A 24,203-nucleotide genomic window follows, 5' to 3' on the forward strand; every position below is an offset into this window, starting at 1 on the left:
TAATAAGCTCAGGAAAGACTTAGATAAACTCTACATGGCTATTAAAAGTGTGAAATCCAACTGTCTCCTCTTTTGATGTTTAGAGGATAAAAAGAAGATCCCCATCTGACATGCCAAAGGAGTGAAAATCTAAATCTCTAATTTTGGAAATTCAGGAATCAACAAGTCTTGGGAGAGAGTGTCTTTTTACTGGAGGTGTCTCCCCTAGAACTCCAGAAACTGACCACTTTGGGAACTCTGGTATAACCAGAAGGCTAGATCCATTGCTTCTACCTAGGTGTCTATTACACTAGCTGGTGGCTCAGATGGTAAAGAATCCACTTGCAATGCAGGGTTTGATTCCTGGGTCAAGAAGATCTCCTGGAGAAGGGAATGGCAACCCACTCCAGTATCCTTGCCTGGAGAATTCCATGGACAGAGGAGCCTGGCAGGCTATAATCTATGGTGTCACAAAGAGTCTGACACAACTGAGTGACTAATACACAGGTGTCTATTATACCAACTGGAAGAATATCCTTGTCTAGTCAATCCACTCCCTTACCTCTAGGGAGAAAGAACATCCAGTTTCCCTAGTAGGAAAGAATTGTAGAAAATGGAGAGCATTGCCTAAGCACATGCAGGAAATATGCTTAGGTTGGAAGAGTCGGGGTGGAAGATCATTCCTGAGACGATTGTCCTCAACGCCTTGCGAAACCAAGGATAAAACATACCATATATAATGGGATTGAAAGCGGAATTAAAATAGCCCAACCAGAGAAAAACATTGTACAAATCTTCAGGTGTTGTAAAATTAATGAAAGGGTCTGTGATTGTCAAGACAAAAAAGGGCAGCCAACACAACACAAATACTCCCATGACGATGCTCAAAGTCTTGGTGGCTTTGCTTTCTGTTTTGGTTGATGCCTTCATTTTGCTTTCTGACCCAACGTGTTTCATCATGGAACCTGTGCCAATTTGCTTAGCGTGCTTCCTGGCTACTGTGAAAATATGTATGTAAATTCCCACCATTACCATCCCAGGGAGAAAGAAGGCTATAAAGGAGGCCAGCACCCCCCAGAGCTTGTTAAATATCAGCACACATAAACCTGTACAGTCAATGGCTGCAACAAAGTCTTCTGCACCAATTATGTTTAATTCTGAGAATACCAGGCCAAAAGCAAAAAAGATGGGAATAGACCAACTGATGAATAGAAAGACTCCTACAAGGGAGATGGTAATTTTGGTGACATAATGTAAAGGGTCACAAACAGCATAGTAGCGGTCCACTGAGATGAAGCAGAGGTGAAAAATGGAGGTGGTACAGAGCATGATGTCACAGCAGCTGTGGACTTTGCAAAAGAGATCTCCAAAGTACCAGCAGGACTCAATGGACCGGATCATACTGAAGGGCATGACCACACAGCTCAGCAAGAAGTCAGTGGTGGCCAGGGAGAGGATCAGGAAGTTGGTGGGGGAGTGGAGCTGCTTGAAGTGGGCAATGGAAATGATTACAACCAGGTTGCCCAGCATGGTCATTACTATGGCAGCGATCATGACAACATACAAGGCGCAGGCGCTCAGCCCAGACCTCAGGTTTCTCGGGCATGAATTGTTCACCAGAGCAAAGCAGAATTGGACTTCTGAAGGGTTCCAACGGTCCAGTGAATTCATTGTCTCTGTCTTGTGGGTACTATGAGTTTTTTGCAGAAATACTGTGTTTCTCTCTTTCCTGTGAAAGAAAGAGGAAAAACAATAAAAATAGTGCAGATTTTCAGAGAGGCCCAACTAACTGCACTTCAATCCTGAGATAGCTCCCTACTGACTGTGAGTGCTGCTTCCCAACTTTAATATGCATATGAATCAGTTAGAGATCTTTTCAAAACACAGATTCTAGTTCTGGGATGGGGACTAATAATCTATTTTACTCGCCAGCTCTTGGGAAATGCCAGTGCTATTAGTCTAAGGACCATCCCTTGATTAGAAAGGGACTAAATACAACTTAATGAATATTGTCACCCAACACCTAAATAACCCAATTAAAACCACCTAAGTAATCCAGGTAAATGCATGTTCTGATTGTACCAATATGTTGTCCTTATTCAGGATTCTGAAAACATGGGCAGATCAAGAATTTTCCCTGCCCCACTTTTATTAATCAATTTAATTTAGTGGATAATTCCCCTCAAGAATTACCAGGACCTCGGGAACTATTCTTTAATGCTGAGTTTAAACAATAATTGTGATCTAAAGATTATGCGTCTTTTTTCTTTAATTTCTCTTGTGAATATTTGCAAATGTTTTGGATCCTGCCATTTAATACATACTCTTCAATTAAGAAAATATTTTTCTCTTCAATGGGGTCAATACAGATTTCAGGGTTTAGAACAATATATGTAATTAAAAATACTCTAAAGCCTACATGATTATACAGAAATTGCCTCAAAAGAGGGGTGGGAAATATCTCAAATGATAGCTTGTGAAATTCTCTGGGTTGTCTCCTTCCATTTGGCAGCCACATTCATTTATAAACTCACATTCAAGTTGATGTCATTTTGTCCACAGAATTTAAGTCTCACATTGGTAATGAATTTGACAGATACGGTGCTCATTGATTTTACTTTATGTAATTTACACTGTTGTACTTAAAATGTGAAAATAATGGGACTGACTCATCTGGAGTATGACAAGGGTTTAATGACAAGCATTCATGAGATCTAAGGTCAGGTTGGAGAATGGAGTTTAGCCTGAGAATAGATTAAGACTCACTGGTCCACTGGGAAAATGAACCCCCCAGCAAGTCCTTGCCAGATTTACTTGGAAAAGATACTAGTGAGAATACCTGTAACCTTGAAAATAATATTTATATTTACAGTACTTGCAACCATAGCTTAACAACTTTTTCCAATGTGCATTATTTGAAACCTTAACATTATGGCACATTTTATTTGCTCTGGGTATAGTGAATTAATTTCTCAGACTAGTATTTTTCTTAAGATATATTTTAACTAAACCATTCCAATATTATGCAACAGAGTTGAACTTGAGAAACCAAAATGTAGAGAGTAAAATAAGAGAGACAAAGATTTATTCAACTGTTTTTTTAAGCTGCAGAGTATCCAGCACTAATTATTTGATTACTTATCATTTTGGTTCCTAAACTCTGATATTCATAATAAAATCTTAAATACCTAATCAACTTCTTTAATAAATGAACTTTTAAAAATTATTTTTATCCTTTTTAGTCTCATGAATTAAAATTTTTTCTTTAATTATTTTAAAAATTATCTTGAAAGATATCTAACAATTACCACAAAATAACCTATACATTTGTCACTTGTAGACTTCTGGTAAAGAATGGCAACCTATTCCAGTATTCTTGCCTGGAACAAAGGATTGATATAATTTAACCTCCTAGGTTTGTAAAGTGAATTTTGTTTGTTTTATTTTGGAAGACAAGTTATGAAACAGCTGCTAGAAATTAATAGTATTATTTCATGTTTTTGATGAATGGTTGTGTATACTAGAGAAGTATTTCAACATTTAAGTATCATATTAAGACAAAAGGATAGAATAATACACATTTATTTTAAAAGTTAATACATGGAAGATTTGTTAAGATATTATCAAAGATAATTAAGCCTTTATCTCAAGTTATCAGTTAAAAGTTGCAAAATAAGGAAGCAAATGCAAGCATAACTACTAGTCTACTGCTTTGTTAAAAAAGAAAATAGTCCAAAAAAAAAAAAAGGAAATTATTAAGTGCATGGAATTTTATTTAAAAACTTAACAAAGTAAAATTCCTTTTTGTTGAAGATTCACTTCCCGAAAAGAAATTTTTAATAACAGTAATTTTTAACAATTTAAAGTTAAATCCTCTATAGCATCTGATTTTTATCATGGGACATTGTTGTTACACCTATATTTTTTTAATTACTGACATTTCAAAAAAGGATGAAATTAATGACAACACTGCAAAGAATGATCTAAGCAAAGTACAGAAAATTGTTAATTTTACCAGGAGGTAAAAAGAAATATTTACTAGCAGTTCTGGAGAGAAGTAAAAACTGTATTACTTTTTAGTTCAAATTTCATTCTTTCAGGGAAAAATTACAGGATGGATAAACAGACTCAAGGACACTGAAATGATAATTTAAAAAAATGCAAAAGTTCCTCAGAATTTCAAGGAAAATATGAAAAAGAAATTATATAATAATTTTCCTTAAGTATTAAATATTTAAAATTCTATTAATATATATGTATTTTCCTCAAATAAGGAAAATATCCAACAAATCCAATAATACATTGCAAATGAAATGGAAGAAATAAGGAGAGAACTTATATTTGCTTTATCAAGAATGATTTTTCTCCTCTTACTGGTTGTGAGACCTAAACACTCCACCTCTGAGACTGTTTTTCTGAAAACAATGATTTTATCTTGCTTTGCTCTATCTCACTGAAACAATAATTTCCTAGGTCAGAGAGATTACTTGTGAATTAGATGTGAGAAATGACTGTTGCGAATTTTAGAATTACCTCTTTAGAATTCCAGTGATTTTTAAAAAATGATCCAAATTTATTTTTATAGATCTTATGCTTTATAGAATTCATAGATTAATATTTTCTTTGAACTTGAAATAAATAAACACATACATACATACATAAATACATATATCTGATCTTTTCTCTCTCTTAAGATACTCTTCTTTTGCTTATCAGAATTTGTTTGGCTAAGCTGGTAGTTTGGAGCTAACATGGTTGAAAAGTGATTTATTTGCTGTGCTAAGGTGTCTTACCATGCAAATGAGCCTTATGCTTCACCATTCTCTTCCCTGCTGATTTTCCCCCAGAAAAGACACTTAGGCCTGAGATCTTATTGGTAGGCTCCTGGCAGTCTGTGTTGTCAGCAGTATTTATACACAAAATATGCCTCCTGTGGCTGCATTACCTGGGTTCTGCTATTAACAGGAGTGTTCTTTAACAACTTCGGCATGTTGTCAGCAGAAATGCTATATCGAGTCACCAGAGAATTGGCTCTGGGAGAATAAAAGTTTTGTGTTATCATCTCCATGACTTCAAAGAACTAGCCTCACACAAGGCAAAAGTGGAGAAGATTGAAAAGGGGAGAGGAAAGGTGGGAAGTAGGAAGGAAGGAAGGAGTTAAAATCCAACAAATGCTCAGTATACTTATTACCAAATGCTGCTGCTGCTGCTGCTAAGTTGCTTCAGTTGTGTCCGACTCTGTGTGACCCCATAGACGGCAGCCCACCAGGCTCCCCCATCCCTGGGATTCTCCAGGCAAGAACACTGGAGTGGGTTGCCATTTCCTTCTCCAATGCATGAAAGTGAAAAGTCAAAGTGAAGTCGCTCAGTCGTGTACCAAATGCTAGATGTTTTCAAATAGTGAGTTTTTCAATTCTTGTAAAAATTTGACTAATTTATACATCTTTTCCTTTTGCTGCCATGTACAAATTAGTGATACTCATTCACACTGCAGTGCTTTGTCTATAATTTCCTGAGCCCAAATAAAAGGCAGTAAGAATCATGCTTCAAACCAACAAAGTGTAAAGGGGAAGCTTCCATCATCATGTGGGTATTTTCATAGTCACTGGGAGAAGGTGTAGCCTCTAGTGCACCATAGTTCCAATGGTGCACTAACCTTCAGGGAATTTATGATGATATTTTATTATCCATCAAACCACAGAACTGTTGTATTTTAAATACCCAATGCTTAGAGGGTATCAAAACTTACTTATAAAAAATAGAATCTAATTATCTATTTTTAAATTAACTGGTCAAAATTAACTTTTACAGCCTCTAAGGATTTTCATCATAAAATGCATAGGAATGATAGGAAAATGCTGTTTTCTTTCACATTCATCCGGGTTTACGAAACTTCTCTTTAGAAATTTCTTCCCAGGTAGATGAAGCAAATCAACCACATAGTATTAATATAGTTTGTGCTCAGTTTAAAAGTAATCTTTGTACATTTGTCATTTTCAGTATTTGTAATGTTTAAGGGAATTTAGCACTTACTACAAAAGCTTTATGATTTCCACTTCAAAATACATCATTAAATCATTGATTTAGCCTTGATTTTTAAGTTGAGAGGAAGAAGTAAAGTTTGCTAAGTTTACTAAAGTAATTATGATTGTTAAGATTGTTAAATTTACCATATTTGTAAGTCATTAAATTTGCAAGAGCTAGGTACTGGGGAATGTTTTATGTATATTTGACAATTAAATTTTCAAAAAGTGACCTTGAAATTTTAATTTGATAAATGTAAACAAAAATATTGAGGGAATTCAATTACCTATGTCTCTAACTGCTTCTTAAAAGATGTTGTGAAAATTTACTAAGTATAGAATAACTTATATTCTAAGTTAAATAAAGTTCAGTAGAAAGTATAAGTTAAATAAATTTTAAAAGAGCTAATTTATTTAATATTATTTTCTAAATAAAATATTAATTCTTAAAGACAAAATTATCTTAAATACTCTTTTTTATACACAAAAGGACAACAGAAATCTCAAGATAACAACTGATCTTCGAAAGAGAAAGAAGTTTGCCAAGTGGAGGAGGGTGAATCACCCTCTTGTAGGGCCAACAACGGGGGAATGACTTCTTAGCGGGCCAGTGATTCCTTTAGAGGAGGGTAGACTTCAGAAGAGCAACTAAGTGTAGAAACTTAGTTTCTACACAAAGAGTGACTTTGTGTAGAAACACAAAGGCCAAGTCAGGCTTAAACAGACCTGATGTCTTTGAGGGGAGTTTCAAAATTTTATCTCAAAACAATGAAAAACTACATTCGTTCTCAGTCCAGCAGGAAACAGATGGTGCAACCAGCCTGTATGATTGAGGAGAGTTTAATTAAAAAAAAAAAAGAAAGAAAGAAACTATTTACAAAGATGTGGGCAGTGTTTAAGGAAACCAGCCAGAAAATTCTAGCACCCAGGGGCAGCAATAGCAGGAAAATCCTGTGGACAGAGGAGCCTCGTGGGCTATAGGCCATCAGGTCACAAAGAGGCAGACACGACTGAGCGCAGGAGCACTACCTTGGCTGGAATTGACAGAAGATGAGGATGGTTCCAGGAACACTAGAGTATGGCTGTATGGAAAAATAGTCTGAATGGCCTTTCCTGAAAGATTCAGCCAGCCCCAGGGTAGCTTGGCAGGGAGGTGGCCTGGGTTAAGCACCCCGATTGCCCCTCCTTCCATCCTCACATCCCCTGCAGGTGTTTCCTGTTGGTAAAATGCCATCCATCAGACACTCCAAGGCAAGAGACCTCGTACATCCTAATCCGAACCTGTGTTCTCTACATGGAGTTCATGGAGAAGGCTTGGACAAGCAGAAGGGATTTAGCTTGGAAGCCACGTAAGATATTTAAGAGGAAAGTGTCAACTTGGGATAATTGTGCAGAGTAGATTGCAAAGCTGTAAAATGGGAGGCAAGAACGCTAGCTAACATGGTGAGAGAAGAGGCGTATGCTGAGAATCAATTCTAAGTAAACATTCTTATCCTTTACTGAGTATCCAATATCTATCTCAGTGAATGTAGACAATTTTCCTGTAGCCTCTTAGCTATTTATTTCATGAAGCTAGCTAAGTCCATTCTAATAGATTGTCCTGTTTGTATTTAGATAGATTTGTATGTCCAGTCTAATAACTGCAGGCTAATGTTCCACATACTAAAGCTGGCCATCCCTACACTGCTCCCTTCCCACTTTGAAAATGCCTGATCCTGCTTCCATGAGAAGCACATGGGCATAAACATACAGACACACACACACACACACACACACACACACACACACACACACACACAAACAGAGGAGAAAGACTCTCTCCTTTGATCAAATTTTAATCAAGCTCCTATGACTCCTTTGCTTGCCTAAGCCAAACTTGGACTTCCTCTTTGCCATGGTAGACTCTAGATTGAGCAAGAATCCTGCTAAGTCAGTTTAGCAAAAACTCCCCCACTCTTGGTATCTGACTAGCCTCACTATCTTATCACTCTGCCCTGCGTTCAGCAAGAATTTTGATGAATCAGTCTAGCAAGAATGCTCCTTGATGTTTCCTCTTAATAATTTTCCATCCACTACTCACAACCCAGTCTCCTGGTAACAAATCCCCACTGCACCTTGTTAGATCTCTCTACTTTACTACAAAAACTCTATTGTGGAAGCTTTCCTTGAATAAAGTCTGCCTTACAGTCTTTAACAAATGTCATGAATAATTTCTTATCTCTAACACACAGAGCATGAAGTTTTTAAGAGTAAAGAAATTGTTCAGAAATAGAGAAACAAATGAGAATTTTAAAAGTTGTAGGAAGCCAAACAGAGCAGCCCAGTCACTGGATGTGAAGTGTATCTCCTACTGAAGGGGTTTGAGTCTATTTTAATGCCCTCATCTGTGAAGGGAGTGGCATAATAGGATCATGTCCATGGTCTTCTGAGACTCTCAGGAAGAAGGATCCTGGCCTTGCTCTCACAACCTAATATGTTTCTTCCTGGACAGAGCCTAAAATATTCACTTCAAGACCAGCAGTCAGATTGGGTTAATAAATACTCTTTGGTAAACATAAAAATATTCATTGGCTACCAATTATATATTTATTATGCACATTTGCTTTTCTACCAACAAATTGTTGTTGTTCAGTTACTAAGTTGTGTCCACCTCTTTGTGACCCCATGGACTGCAGCACACCAGGCTCCTCTGTCCTCCACTATCTCCCAGAGTTTGCTCAAATTCATGTCCATTGCATCAGTGATGCTATCTAACCATCTCATCCTCTGCCAACCCTTCTTCTGCCCCCTCAATCTTTCCCAGTATCAGGGTCTTTTCTAATGAGTGCAATGAGTCAGCTCTTCCCATCAGGTAGCCAAAGTATTGGAGCTTCAGTTTCAGCACCAGTCCTTCTGATGAAATATTCAGGATTGATTTCTTTTAAGATTGACTGGTTTGATCTGCTTGCAATCCAAGAGACTTTCAAGAGTCTTCTCCAACACCACAGTTCAAAGGCATCAATTCTTCAGCATTCAGCTTTCTTTATGATCCAACTCTCACATCCATACATGATTACTGGAAAAACCAAAGATTTGACTATATGGATTTTTGTCAGCAAAGTGATGTCTCTGCTTTTTAATATGCTACCTAGGTTTCTCATAGCTTTCCTTCAAAGAGCAAATGTCTTAATTTCATGGTGCATATAACAAGTACAGGGAATAACAACTGTAATGAATGAAGTAGTCCTTACTGCATATTATGCTTCAAGACACAATTTGAACCTATATATTTGAATTATATTATTAAATTATTCTTGGATCTAGAATTATTGAAATTTAATAAAATAATATTTGCCGTGACTTGGGGATGTAACATACATGATTCAGGTCAAAATAATAATAATCTCACTTTCAATACTCCATTCACTGTAATGGCCTTTTTATTAATGTGCTTCAGGAAACAGATTTGCGCTTTCTGAATGGGAGCTAAATATTTTTCCTGACACTATATATTTAAGAGCTTTCCGAAACCATGGATAAAAGAAGCCGTGAATGAGAGGATTGCAAGTGGAGTTGAAGTACCCAAGCCACACTAAAAGATCAAGTACTATCATGGGAGTGGAGTGGCCTAGATACGGGTCAATCAAAACAGCAAGGAAACAAGGCAACCAGCAAGCTAGAAACACTCCCATTACTATGCCCAGGGTCTTGGCTGCTTTGCGATCCTTTTTCTTGGATAAGTTTTTTCTCACTTCCCCCTTTGTGTTTTCAGGCATGTTGTCTATAACTCGAGCATGTCGTTTGGAAACAATAAAGATTTTTCCATAAATACCAACCATCACGGAGCCAGGAGTAAAAAAACATGTAGTGAACAATATTGTCCCCCAAAATTTGTTGAATGCAAGTGCACAGAAATTGAAGCAAGCAACAAGAATCTTATAGTTCTGCATACCAGAAACATTGGCCTTGGATAGAACTAAACCAAAAGAAAAAAGAGCAGGGGCTGACCAGCAAAATGCCAGCAGCCACTTTATCATGGAGATGGTCATTGTGGTTGTGTAGTGTAGAGGGTAACACACAGCATAAAATCTATCAATAGCAATGGAGCAGAGGTGGAAAATGGAGGCCAGACTTAGCATCATGTCAAAGCTTGTGTGGAATTTACAAAAGCCATCCCCAAAATACCAGCAGCTCTCTACTGATCGCACCATGCTATATGGCATAATGACCAAACCCAGCAGAAAGTCTGTGGTTGCCATGGAGAGGATCAGAAAATTTGTGGGAGAGTGAAGCTGCTTGAAATGTGATATGGAAATGATTATAACCAAGTTTCCAAAGATAGTGATGAACATGGCTCCGATCATAATTGAGTACATTATTACTCGAATATGAAAATGGCGGTTGGTGGGAGGACAGGATTTATTTCCAAATTTTGGACAACTGGATAAATCTTCAGGAATATACGTTAGATCCATGGTGCTTTATCTCTTTGAACTCCTTTTTGGGAAGGTAAGTCAATGTTTCTTCTCCTCTTAAAATGATTCCAGGAAATTTCAGCCCTGAAAGTACAATGAAGTCATCTGTCATTAATTCATTTCAATTATAATATATTTAAATATTTAAAATTATATAAATGGTGCTTACTTTCTGAGCTGTTTGCTGCATTCAAAAGTGAAAAACCTCAACTGCTCGCTCTTTCCTGTTTTAGTCAATTTTATTCTATTTCATCCTTCTCTTTATTCATTTCATCCTTTATTCACACTTTGGCCAATCAAATCTCACACGGCTCATATTGATCATAGGCATGCCTTTCTCTTATTCTACTGGGAGGCAAAGAACTAGTCTATCTTATTTTCCCTGAATTCTTGGTACTTAGGTTAATGCTTGTAGCAGGCACTAGATGCATTTTTATGAATGAATAAGTATATACATAAATGTGAAATTATGGCTGTTTTAAAATACTTGCGTTGTTCCAATGAAAGCAACTGTTTCAATACATTTATAACTTTGCTGAAAAGAATCGAATAATTCAGGAACTCAGTTCATGAAAGTATCTTTCTATATTAAATTACTTCTGATACTGCTATAAAAGAATCACCCCCAGAGTAGCATTTAGAGAGGCAGACCTGAGAGATTTTCTCTAAACATGTTTTCCTGATCCTTTAGGCTAGTGAGATAAAACCTAAGGATTTTGAGTCCAGATACAGATATGAAGGTATCAGTGAAAGGAAAAAAAAAAAAAAAAAACCACTGCAGGGGTTTCAGGTAAATGCCTTTGGGAGTTGGTGGCAGTGGTGGCATAAGAACCCACTCAGTGCTCCAGGGCCCTGTTAGGATGGAGTTATATGTGTTCTCAGTCATGTCCAACTCTTTGCAACCCTATGGACTGTAGCCCACCAGGCTGCTCTGTCAACGGGATTTTCCAGGCAAGAATACTGGAGTGAGTTGTCATTTCCTGCTCCAGGGGATCATCCCGACCCAGGGATTGAACTTATGTCTCCTGTGTCTTCTGCGTTGCTGGTGGATTCCTTACCTGCTAAGTCATCAGGGAAGCCAGGATGGGGTTATACTGGCTTTAACGTCCCTTATGCATTGTTTGGCGCCTTACCTTTGCAGAGTTGGAAGTGTTCTTCCTGCTGATCCACATACTCTGAAAAATTAAAGAAAATACTATGTGGGGGACTTACAACTTACAGCTACACTTACATACTTCTAAGTCCATGAACATGCAGGCAAAGTACACTATTATCCAAATTAATTTTTCCTCCTTTTATCTGTTGAAAAAAATCATATCAGATGGATTAGCAAAGGAAAATAAACATTAGTGTTGTTAGTTCTTTAATATACTAACTCATATTAAATGTTTTAATTTTTTATTTGTTTGAACTTAGATAAGGTTGATAAATAATGTGCTTTCACTTTCTCCTTTAAATTTTGATTGTTCCATGCTTCCTGGCATCTAAGGCTGAAGCCTAAAGTATTTCAGCTGTTAGAAAACTGCTTAAGAGAACTATATAAATTTTCAAATCCACTTCTCAAAATGTAGACTTTTCTGAATGTCTCTGTTTATGTCTTTCAGTTAGGAGAAAGAGATTTTTACTGAAACTAGGACCAATTTAAAAACCTGGAACTAACACCAATAATAACTATTCCATTTCTCTCTCCATTGTTCAGAAAATAATGACAATTTTTATAGTATCTATTAAAAAAAAAGATCTTAAACTCCAAGTCTCAAATATAAATTCTATTTTTTAAAGCTCCAAAATCATACTTAGCTTAAGAAGCAGATGCCATTCAAACAGCAGATTTGTGTTAATATTTTTATTAAATAAAGATAAAAGTATGATTTTATGAGTAATTTCAAAATTTGAAGAGTATCTATATTGCAGCAGTGTAAATGGTACGTGTAGTATAACAGGAAAGATAAACAAAAGTTTAAAATTTGCAAAAATCCATGATGTTGGATCTTTTCTGTAAGTTCTCTAACATCTTACATAGACCATAATGATTATTTGAAGACTACAATAACAGAAACTGCTTGGAAACCATTCCAGGGATGGCAATAAGTAGACTGCATTCAAATGCTGTGCTGAAAACTAAGATAAAGAGAAGAAAAAAAATTTTTTTTGTGACTGATTTCTATGACAAATAATTAATATATTCCAAATAAATGGAATCACAGTCTGTAAGTAAGCTTCATAAAACCATATGACAGTTGGCAATGGGCAGAGATAACACCTTGAAAACAGTCTTCTTAAAAACATCTGGGAGCAGGAAAAATATTTTAACTGACAGTAAATACATACCAGAAACAGGCAGAGAGACCTCCATGTCAGAGAGCAGGGAGAGAAAGGAGAGTGAAAATTAAAACCATAGTAAATATCTTTCTCATAAATAGCCATAAACTACAGCATTATTGAAAGACAAACAGAAGAGAAAAATCTTTACTATATCAAAGAAATATGAGATCCAGCAGAAATTGATCTAAATAAATATTTTATCACTTCGAGGTGTACTTTTTTTGGTGGATACATGGAAACGGTCTGGAAAAACATGCCTTGGCTGGAACATCGGAGCACTAGTTTGCCTGTGATAAATGATAAATCTTTTCAGCATCTGTTGGCATGGAAACCCCGGGTGTAACCCTTCCTCCCTTCAATCTACAGTACTCCAGCAACCTTTGGTCATGCAGTCTCTATATCCCCTGCAAACACCTGTGGTTTGGCCAGTCCCCTTTTCTCCACCTGACCCTTCATCTCTTGAAAGTCTGAAGGCTCAGCTCAAATATCATTTCCTTCTAGAAACCTTTTTTCACTCTCCCAGTTGGACCATTGGGATGACTAAAGATGTTAGAGTTATATCGTCTTCCTCGTTTTACAGCTGACTTTGATTTCAAATGCCTTTTATTTTATCCTTTTCCTAGCACAACACTTTAAAAATATGCATTACGTTAATTTACAATTCAATTTTTTGAGAAGTTTACAGTTAATGAGATAAAATGCCCTTAACTGTCTAAGCCTGGCAACACAGTACAGAGCTGTGTTCATCTCAGGTAAACAGTAAATGGCTTGCTGAATTAAATGGAAAGAAATTTATTTTAACACATTAAGAAACCTACATAATAGGCACTTTGTCTCATGGTATTAGAGATATTTAGTTTGAGAAAGATTAAATCATTAGGGAAACAGTAAATCTTGTTTATTTAAATATTTTAAAAAATTTATGATGTTGTGTTGGTTTCTGCCATACAACAGCTCAGATCAGCCATAATTATACATACATTTCCTTCCTCCCTAACCTCCCTTCCCTTCCCTCCTCCCATCCCTCCAGGTCATCACAGAGCAGCAGGCTGGGCTCTATGTGCTACACAGCAACTTCTCACCAGCTATCCATCTTACACCTTATAGTGTATATATAAAGTAGCTGATGCTACTTTCTCCATTCATCCCACTCTCCCTCCTGCACTGTGTCCACAAGTCCAATCTCTATGTCTGCATCCAATCTCTACGTCTGCATCTCCATTCCTTCCCTGCAAATAGGTTCATCAATATAATTTTTCTAGATTCCATATATATGCGTTAATACACTGTATTTGTTTTTCTCCTTCTGACTTACTTCATCTACCTCACTAGAGCTTACTCAGATTTGTTCTTTTTTATGGCTTATTTAGAAAGTACCTAATAAATCCTCTCCCTAAACATACAATATTCCAAACGAAACCCAGCCAGCAAAAATTTGGATATTTTAAAGTCTTAAATTACTTGAAAGGCACATTTCCATTGCCTTCTCCCAACTTTTTCATGTATAGAAAGTAACGAAGGTCTTGAGGGAACAGTTGTTACTAAATGCTGTAACTAACATTGCAATCCAGATCTTTTGGTTCCTGCTGCAATAAGCTTCCCACGATTGTTTACTCTCCAAGAATGGGAAATAATAATAATATCAATAAGAAAGTCTATGGCTTCATCTGTTCATATTTCTTTCATACAGTCCTTGCTGATTAAATTATGGCCTGTAATCAGCTATGAATGACATCATCTCCTGGGAACATTTTTGGAAATGAAAAATCTCAGACCCCTCCCCCAATGCACATTTTGGCAGGATAATATGTTATTTACATGACCATTGAATTCTGGAAGAATGGTTCTAGACAATAAAGAAGCTGTACTTTTAGTTTGGACACTCTGAGTATGAAATGGACGGATAATCTTGAGGAATAAACAGTGACAGACTAACTTAAGTAAATGTTGCTTGCAAGAGAAAAAATATCAACAGTGAAATGTGTAGTGCCTGGCAGTGAATTAAATAGTATATACCAAGAGTTTTTTTATTTAGATATATTATCAAAGAGGAGAGTGCATTTTAACATTATTACAACACATATGTAACTTGTACTTACTATAAATCATGTCTTGCATAGTTCCTGTTATCTGCAAAAACATTTTTAAAATGCCACTACATAGAGACTTTAAACCTTGCCATTTTGATGTAAAATCTAAGACTTTTTTCATAATAATTATTTTGCAGTTAGAAAAAAAATCCTGCCTTCTCTCTTGCATGCTATTTGTAACAATTTTGTGTTCTTTGTAAAGTTTAGTTACTGTTATTCAGTTATTTTGGAGAAGAGAATAAATCAGATTTAAAAAATAGGATAGTACATTTCTAATTCTTTTTGTTGACTCAGTACCTTCCCTCTCTTGATAAGTTAGTTGTGAATCATTGTGTCTCTTCTGGTGGCTTTGCAGGCATCAGGTCAGGATTGTAGAGAGTGTAGTGTCAAGGACTGAGATATCTGACTCATAAAAGTTTATCTCTTCTCTCCAGAGGACTGGAGTGAAGAACACAGATTCAGGAGTTCCTAGAGGGAAACTATGTGCACAGCCCCAGTGGAATTGCTCTTTGACCTCTCTTTCCTGAGGGATATTAACCTATTCTATCTATTTTTAACACCCCAGATAGTTTTCAGTGCTTTTTTTTTTTCTGCATAAAGGATGACAATTTCATATCAATTTCATGGTCATTTGGCCTTCATTCTGGTAAAATAGGGTAATAAAATTTCTGTATCTTAAAAATATATAGACTTACCCGGTGGTTCAGAGGTTAAAGCGTCTGCCTGCAATGCAGGAGACCTGGGTTCAATCCCTGGGTCGGGAAGATCCCCTGGAGAAGGAAATGGCAACCCACTCCAGTATTCTTGCCTGGAGAATCCCATGGACTGAGGAGCCTGGTGGGCTATAGTCCACAGGGTCGCAAAGAGTCGGACACGACTGAACGACTTCACTTTCACTTTTCACTTTATGTAGCTAAAGTAAATGTTGACTGATATCCAAAGTAGAAATAATTGTCCGAATCATAAAAGGCCTCAGTTTACACTTTGATTCCTGGATGAAATGAGAAAATATTGGGATGGGAGAAAAGTATTTATTTTTGTTTCAGTGATTTGTTCCAGTTTAATAGAATCCTTAGTTAAAAAAAAAACAACTAGACAATCCCATTAAATCTTGATAAAAACTAGTGTAAATCAGGAACACTGAACAAGAAGCCCAGAAAGCTAAGTTCTAGTTCTGCTTCTATAGAAAATTGTATCAGTTCAGTTCCATTCAGTTGCTCAGTTGTGTCCAACTCTTTGCAACCCCATGGACTGTAGCATGCCAGGCTTCCCTGTCCATCACCAACACCCAGAGCCTGCTCAAACCCATATCCATCGAGTCAGTGGTGCCATCCAACCATCTCATCTTCTGTTGTCCCCTTTTCTTCCTGCCTTCAATCTTCATCAGAGTCTTTTCCAGTGAGTCAGTTCTTCACATCAGGTGGCCAAAGTATTGGAGTTTCAGCTTCAATACAATAGGAAATTGTATAATCTGGGGCAAATCACTCAATCTCCCTTGAATTCAGCTTTCTCATCTATAATGGCTTATAAAATTCTGAGTGTGAGGGGAAACAGTACTGACTTTGGGAATGAATGCAGGGTAAACAGTGGAAGGAGGAAAGCAGATAGGGTGCTGGGTTACTACTGTCTTTGAACTAATGAACAAGCCAGGATGACCACAGTCTGAAACTAAAAAGTGCCTCATTGAGACACAGACTTAGAGAACAAACGTAAGGACACCAAGAGGGGAGGGAGCGGGTGGGGTGAATTGGGAGATAGGGACCGACATGTGCACACTACTATGTATGAAGTAGATGGCTGGTGAGGGCCTACTGTACATGATTCCACTTCTATGAGATACCTAGAATAGTCACATTCATAGAGTCATGAAGTACTGTGGTAGCGGCCAAGGGTTGCGGAGTAGAGGACAGCAAGGTGGGGAAGGGGGATGGGGAGTTTTTAACGGGAACAAAGTCTGGTTGAAGAAGGTGAAAAACTTGAGAGATGGATGGGGGTGAGAGTTGCACGACAGTGTGAATGCACTTAGTGCCTCTGAACTGTACAGCTAAATATGGTCAAAATAAATTTTAAAAAGTGCAAAGAAAATTACGTTTCAGTGACAGGGGAATAAATGAGTAGAATGTTTAGCTACTTGAGTGATTTTTAAAATATGAGAAGGATTCTAATAGAGAGAAGCATCATGAGAAACTTCTGGACCAGATAGGACTGACAAATTGTTACTTCATCCTTAAAGACCAGAATAAACAACCACCACCATCACAAACACTATCATTCTGCAAACAGAACACCATTTCAAAGAAGATGCACTGTTCCACCTCTACCTTATAGGGTATCGGGTGAGACCAACCTATCATTAGGACAGCAAGGATGGAAGGGAGAGAGAAGGTCGGGAGAACATGGGTCAGCCCTGAAGAACATGGGTGTCTTCAGGCAGCCAGGCAAGACACCACTTAAGCTGACTGCTGGGTAGTCACTGTTTCATTGTCATCTGTGCAGTGAACTAAGATCAAAGCACATTTGTGGGGAGTTAGGTAAACATTGCCAAAAAGAGAAAAAATTTGCTCATTGAAATAATATAATGGAAAAATTAAACAAAAAAATTTCAGTGAAACACAGTGCCCTTACACATACACAAAATACATCCACAAACGCATTTGTGTATATACAATTAAAATGAAAACTTCATAAGGTGATCTTTACCCTCAATGCAAGTGTATTCTGAAATTATCTACTTTCTTCTATTCTGGTTTGCTTTTCATTAAAAATGTTTTGTTTTGTTTTTTTTTTTTTTTTTGCAGTCAGTGGTAAACTAGAACCTCTCATGTCCATGTGCAGGAATAGGTTAACTTCTGAGGAATTTTAGAACCTGTTGACATTACACTCATAGCTTGAAATCAGCTCAATGGAAAAAAAAATCAAATTCTACAAATCTGGGCTTTTTTCTTTCTTTTCAGAGCCAGATGTTAAACATTTTCTAGCACACCACTGGTTGCAGACTTCTAAGTGGATTTTACAAATTAGTAATGGGTCACAACTTATAGTTTAAAAGTCATTGAATAGCAAATACTGTATAAAGTTTTTTGTACCCAGAAGTACCACCATAAATAGAAGCTTTCTTCTTTGCTTCCTTCTGCTGCTACTCTATTATTCAAAGATATATGTACACATGTTAAGCAAAAACGAGTGATTGAGTAAAAACGCAACCTCTTTTTGGTATATACTTCACATTTATTAAAAATCAGAACACCAGTAGTCATACAAAGTGTGAATGAGCCAGAGAAAGAAAGGACAGCTCTGGCTGGAATTCTCTGGCTAGTAAAATAGAAAAACAGAAAATAGAAAAAAGAAAAAATGCCAACTGCACGATTAAGATGATTCTTGGATGGAAATGAGGATGGAATCTGGGGCCTCAGTTACACAGTTTGCATTTCTTATTTTATTTTAAAAAAAAGGTTCAATCTCACAACTGTAAAATCTAGTAAAGGCTTACATTTCAGCTATCAAATGATTGATTCTTGACAGCATATGACTTCTTGAAATTGTTATTTCCATATTTACTTACCGATAATTTCTAGTGGTCGATGTTTCAAAATACCTCTGATCAGACTCTGAGGAAGACAATGTAAAAAAAATATCACACAAAATGTGTGTGATGGTGAGAATGGGGAAAGCAATACTCAAGCTCAGCCTGTGTTTTGCTTCCTTCCAAATAGTACAAAACTTTGTGTGTGTTCCCTTCATCCCCTTCCTGGCTTTTCCTACCTTCTCTTCACCTTTCTGATTTTCTTCTTTCTTCTCCACCTACAAGCAATAAGAACTATTCTGAAAAGACAGGATTGGGGGTTCAAAGAAAAAATTATTTTTTCCTCTCAAAGTTTTAGAAACTAAAAACTTTCCACGGTAGCCAAAGTCATACATACATGCACACAGCACACAGAGTTTAAGTAACTTCATTCTTCTAAATTCCAGTCCTTTGCTTCTATCCACTCATACAAATAAGTCTATTCAGTTTCTTTTTCTGTAAACAAATTAGTATTATGGAAATGTGAGCTGAAAATCTTACCCAGGAAAATGTACTTCAGGGCTCTGCGAAACCAGGGATAAAAGAAACCATATATTAAGGGATTACATGTAGAGTTAAAATAGCCAAACCATGTCAAAGCATCAAACAGAACTACAGGAGTAGAGAAGCTCAGAAAGGGATCCAATAAAATCGTGAAAAAACAGGGAAACCAGCATAATAAAAAAACACCCATCACTATCCCTAAAGTCTTGGCTGCTTTCTTGTCTTTCCTCATTTGATTATTTTGATTTTCTGGTAAGTTATTGATTGCACGAGCATGCTTTCTGGATATTGCAAAAATTTTGCCATAAATCCCAACCATCACAGACCCAGGAGTGAAGAAACCTGCCATGAACAAGGTGGTGCCCCACAGCTTGTTGAACATCACTGGGCAGGAACTAGAGCAAGCAACCAAGATGTCATAGCCTTCTATTCCATCAGCGTAGGCCTCAGAGAAGACCACTCCGAAAGCAAATGTCCCGGGGACTGACCAGCAGAGAACCAGCAACTGTTTAATGACTGGAATCCTCATTTTGATTGAATACTGTAAAGGGTAACAGATGGCATAAAATCTATCAATGGCCACCGAGCAAAGATGGAAAATGGATGTTATGCTGAGCATCAGATCAAAGCTATAATGAATCTTGCAAAACGTAAGCCCAAAATACCAGCAGTTCTCCACTGATCTTATCATACTGTATGGCATGATGGTGAATCCCAGCAGGAAATCAGTGACCGCCATGGAGAGGATGAGAAAGTTGGTTGGTGTGTGAAGCTGTTTGAAGTAGGAAATGGAAAGGATCATGGCAAGATTGCCAAACACTGTGATGAATATGGCTCCAGCCATAAAGGAATACATGGCAGCTCGGACCCCTACCGGCCTTTCGTTTTCTGGGCAAGATCCACTTCCATATTGAGAGCAATTCAATAGTTTCTTAGGAAAAAGCAAGAACACACAGGATTGTGTCAGTTAATAGATAATATATCATGTTTTTTATATACTTTCATAGAAAAATTCAAAAAAGACATAGAAAACTTAAGGAAGATAATTTATGATGAATTATTATAATCTTTCTTATTTATCTTAATCTGCATTTTATCTTATCCTGTAAATTTGCAATTCATAAAATTCTAACCTAATGAGTTTAAGTGATCATAATCTACCTTACTCTTGCCTTTATTCAAATTAAGGCTTCCCTTATAGCTCAGATGAAGAATCCACCTGCAATGCAGGAGACCCTGGTTCAATTCCTGGGTCAAGAAGATCTGCTGGAGAAGGAATAGGCTACCCACTCCAGTGTTCTTGGGCTTCCCTTGTGGCCCAGCAGGTGAAGAATCTGCCTGCAATGCAGGAGACCTGGGTTCGATCCTTGAGTTGGGAAGATCCCCTGAAGAAGGGAAAGGCTACCCACGCTGACTTGGAGTGTTCTGACCTGGAGAATTCCATGGACTGTATAGTCCACAGGGTTGCAAAGAGTCGGGCACAACTGAGTGACTTTCACTTCTCACTTATTCAGATTATACCACTGACATTCAGTAAGCTCTTAATTTATGCCAGGGCCTGAAATTAGAAGGAGGAGGAGGAGGAGGGGAGTCAGGAAAAGATTGAGGGGAGGAAGAAAAGAGGAGGGGAAAAGAAGGAGAAGAAGAAAAGTTTGTTATTGAACTTAATATAATTGTTCTTCCCTGTGTACATAGGAAGAATAGATACTGATACTTATTAGACAATACAATCACTTCTTCCTCAAATGAGTCAGGAACATGTAACCAGACCTTGTTTGATTGGGGTCTATTGGCTTGTGGGACCAGGAGTTTACTCAGTGAAAACCTGCATATGTTCTATCACTCTCATTGTGCTTCTATCTTTTTCATGCTAAGCTCATTTGAAAGAGGAAGAATCACTTAAGGAAGAATCACTTAAGGAAGTCTAACGGTCTGGAAGAATCATCCTCTTCAGCTGGTCATGGAACTTTGATAAGCATCTCACCCTCAGAGCAGCTAAATCAGAGGCAGGCAGAGGCCAAAGCTGACCACCCCCCTTCTTTGTGGAGAGTAAGGGCACCGCGGCAGTATCTCTCCTCAAGCCCCATGCAATGGTAATAGCCTGGAAAGTTTCAGTGTGCAGGTCACACAGAGATCTAGGGGCTGGGCAGTAGCGAGTTTTAGGAAAGAAAGCCAGTTCTAAGTAGCACATGTTCTCCATGCACTGACCCAGTGTCTTTATTTTGCATATAAAAATCTGCATGTAGCCATTTACGTGTATATTAGGGATGGAACATGTTTATGAATGAGGATAACTTTTTTCTTTTTTCTAAAATGTATTATTTATTTATTTTGCTTTGCTGGATCTTAGTTGCAGCATGTGGAATCTAGCTCCCCATCAAGGATCTGACTTGGGCTCCCTGCATTGGACACCTGGAGTCTCAGGCACTGAACCACCAGAGAAATCTCAGGATAACTTTCTTTTTCAAATGTACATTAGGGAAAAAAAAGTCACCATCTAAATTCAAATACATGCTCACAGTCCATGAGACACAACAAAAGGAACAAGAAAGTACGAACTAATCCCTGGCAGTAGAGAGTCTATAAAACAGCTAAAAAGACAAAATACATCAATGCTTAAAACCCAAATGATTTTGGACCATAGATTAAAAGCAACTGTGGTGATAAACTAACCAAAGAAAAGTCTAGGCAATATGTGCATTCAAATATCAAAAGTGAACAAGAAGCTTCCAGGCTGGGTCAACAAGAATGCCCCAGTGAGGATGACTTTTGCCTGGTTCTCACTGGGTAAGATTTGACCAGAAAAGCAAAACTCTGTTTTAAGCAGGAAGGGTGAAGAAATGGCATGAGGTTACTCAGAGACCTTTGAAAGTCATTCTCAGGGTCTCTGAAACATGACAGAGAAAATTGGGTGTGGAGAAGAGGTTGGAATGGGAGAAGGGAGAATTTCTAGTGTCAAGTTCCCTCAAGCCACTGTTCTTAGTCTGTATTCAGTCAAAGGAGCTTTCCCACTTGGTTCTCATATTTAAGCAGTTATGTCTGAACTGTCTTCTACTCAAGTGTTAAAAGTGATTGCTGCATTCCCTTAGAAAGTGATTAAACTGCAGGAGCAGACCATAATAATAAAGGATTTTCTGATTGTTCTAATATGATCTCATTTCTTTTTATCTTGTCATTAAATTTTTGTGCCTCCATTTTAAATATTCAACTTCTTTAGAGTCCACTCTTTAAGGATTTTAAGAGGCTTTTAAAAGTAGTTTGTTCTGATAATCATTCTTTCTACTTTCCTTGAATTATTTTGACCTTACCCAAGCAATTGGTTTCTTTCAGTTGCTTAATATCCAAAACTCATGTTAATGAATCTTAACATATTAAATAATACATGTGAAGAGTCATAGCACAATGCCTGATGTATAAAGAACACTATCAAAGGTGACTGCCTTCTTGTTCTTCCTCCTTTCCTTCCTTCCCTCTTTCCTGGTTGGGATGAGCACCACATTCAACATTCAAGGATACATTTGACAAGAAAAGATGTCTCCTAAGAAAGCAAAGGAATGGGACTGTATGTAAAAACTGCCTTAACCCTCTGCCTCACCCAGGTGAACACTTGTGGTAAATGATTTGCTCAGCAGCTTATAAACAAATAACACTTTTCATAATTCTAAAGGCAGCACATTTTCCTGTTAGCATATTTAAAACCCTCTGCCTTTTATTACAAATTTATATTAAGTCCTGCGTCTATAATCTTCTGCATTCCTACATGTCTTTTTGTACTGGACCAAAATGCAAAAAAAAAAAAAAAAAAAAAGACTCAATCTACCAGCAATGCCACTGTATTATTAGAGTGACAATTTGCTTCCTGAGAAAACCCAGGGAAAAGAAAGTGCAGATCCGTCCTTCTCAATCTCTTCTCCACATACCTGCTGTACTGTAGAAGATGACATTGCTAATTAAACTTCTTACTAGAGGAACTGTACTTCTTTGTTTCTCGTCCATCTAAGTGAATGCTTTTATGGAACTGAACAACCTGAACTATGTACATTGTGCTGTTCTGCAACTTAACAATTAGTCTCAAGGGAATTGGGTCTGGAAATTAAAAAAAAAAAAAAGCAAAGCAAAACCTTGCCTTTCTAAAGTTTAACAGCTAAATGAGCCTAAACCATTCCTCCATCCTCTCAGGACTCTGCTTTCCGAAGTTTTCATCACCTCCAGCACTGACGGCTCTAAATCCACTATTATACAACAAATGTAAAAGTAACTCTAAACCTTCCAGGTACGGGTGACCCTAAGGAACCTGATTCAATTACACATGAATGAGACTGGTAGTTTGAGTAGAAGAATGGTATTATGTCTTCCATCTCTTTAGGAAAATCTAACTGTCACAGTCCATGCATGACTCACATTTCAGTCACTAAGAAGGGCTCTTATCACCTAACATTTTTGTCTTTTTCCTTTGTTTAAATGTGACTAAAACAGCAAGTCTCATCAACCCTCTTAGATCTGGAGGAATGGAACATAATTATTACCTCTTTAAGGAACTCATGTAATGATGCCAAAATCTCAGATGTTACCAACTTAAATCTGTTCACATATTGAAGAACTTACCTTTTCGTTTTGTTCTTTTAAAATGTGAAAGCTCCTTTTGCACTGTTGGGGACAACTTTGGGAGGCAACACATTCCAGATGTAAAGAAACTATAATACTGGTCACTAAAAAGCATCAGAGTCTGTTAACAAGGACCTATTGTCCTTGTTGGATCTCTGCTCAATGTTATGTAGCAGCCTGGATGGGAGGGGAGTTTGGGGGAGAATGGATACATATATTAATGTATGTATGGCTGAGTCCCTTTACTGTTCACCTGAAACTATCATGATATTGTTAATTGGCTGTACCTCAATACAAAATAAAAACTTCAAAAGAAAACAGAAAAAAAAGTCAGGGTCTGCTTGCCTGGACTAAAATTATAGCTGTTCTGTGATTCGTCACCTTGGCGTACGGCTGTCGCTTGGATATGCCATTTGGGCAGTCACATGGGCTCACGTGAAGTCCTGAGCTGCAGAGGGTCCACTCTTGGCTCAATAGCTCCGCTAATGCCCTCTTGAAATGCTTAATACATTTTAGGAAAGAAACTGCAGGGCTTCCCTGGTGGTCCAGTGGGTCAAGAATCTGCTTGCTAATGCAGTATTCTTGCCTGGAGAATCCCACGGACAGGAGCCTGGTGGGCTACGATCCATAGCATTGCAGAGTCGGACACGATTGAAGAGAC

At 37.5% G+C, this 24,203-nt stretch overlaps 3 protein-coding genes across 3 annotated transcripts; all 3 read right to left on the minus strand.

Moving 5' to 3' along the window:
* LOC102169962 (trace amine-associated receptor 4-like) lies at positions 607-1,650 on the minus strand. The gene has a single exon (XM_005684835.2). It carries the CDS (start codon positions 1,648-1,650, stop codon positions 607-609), a length of 1,044 nt encoding a protein of 347 aa, XP_005684892.2.
* On the minus strand, positions 9,424-10,476 carry LOC102172356 (trace amine-associated receptor 3). Its single transcript, XM_005684764.2, has one exon. It carries the CDS (start codon positions 10,454-10,456, stop codon positions 9,425-9,427), a length of 1,032 nt encoding a protein of 343 aa, XP_005684821.1. The 5' UTR covers positions 10,457-10,476; the 3' UTR covers position 9,424.
* Positions 18,873-23,570, minus strand: LOC102172627 (trace amine-associated receptor 2). Its single transcript, XM_005684765.2, has 2 exons — positions 23,544-23,570; positions 18,873-19,871 (listed from the first exon to the last, which is right to left on the minus strand). Exon 2 carries the CDS (start codon positions 19,791-19,793, stop codon positions 18,873-18,875), a length of 921 nt encoding a protein of 306 aa, XP_005684822.1. The 5' UTR covers positions 19,794-19,871; positions 23,544-23,570.

This window comes from Capra hircus, chromosome 9, assembly GCF_001704415.2.
Source record: "Capra hircus breed San Clemente chromosome 9, ASM170441v1, whole genome shotgun sequence".
NCBI classification, from domain to species: Eukaryota; Metazoa; Chordata; class Mammalia; order Artiodactyla; family Bovidae; genus Capra; species Capra hircus.

Excerpts from the sequence above, each read along its gene's own strand:
- LOC102172356 (XM_005684764.2), bottom strand. The coding sequence starts at position 10,456 with ATGGATCTAACGTATATTCCTGAAGATTTATCCAGTTGTCCAAAATTT.
- LOC102172627 (XM_005684765.2), bottom strand. The coding sequence starts at position 19,793 with ATGTATTCCTTTATGGCTGGAGCCATATTCATCACAGTGTTTGGCAAT.
- LOC102169962 (XM_005684835.2), bottom strand. The coding sequence starts at position 1,650 with ATGAATTCACTGGACCGTTGGAACCCTTCAGAAGTCCAATTCTGCTTT.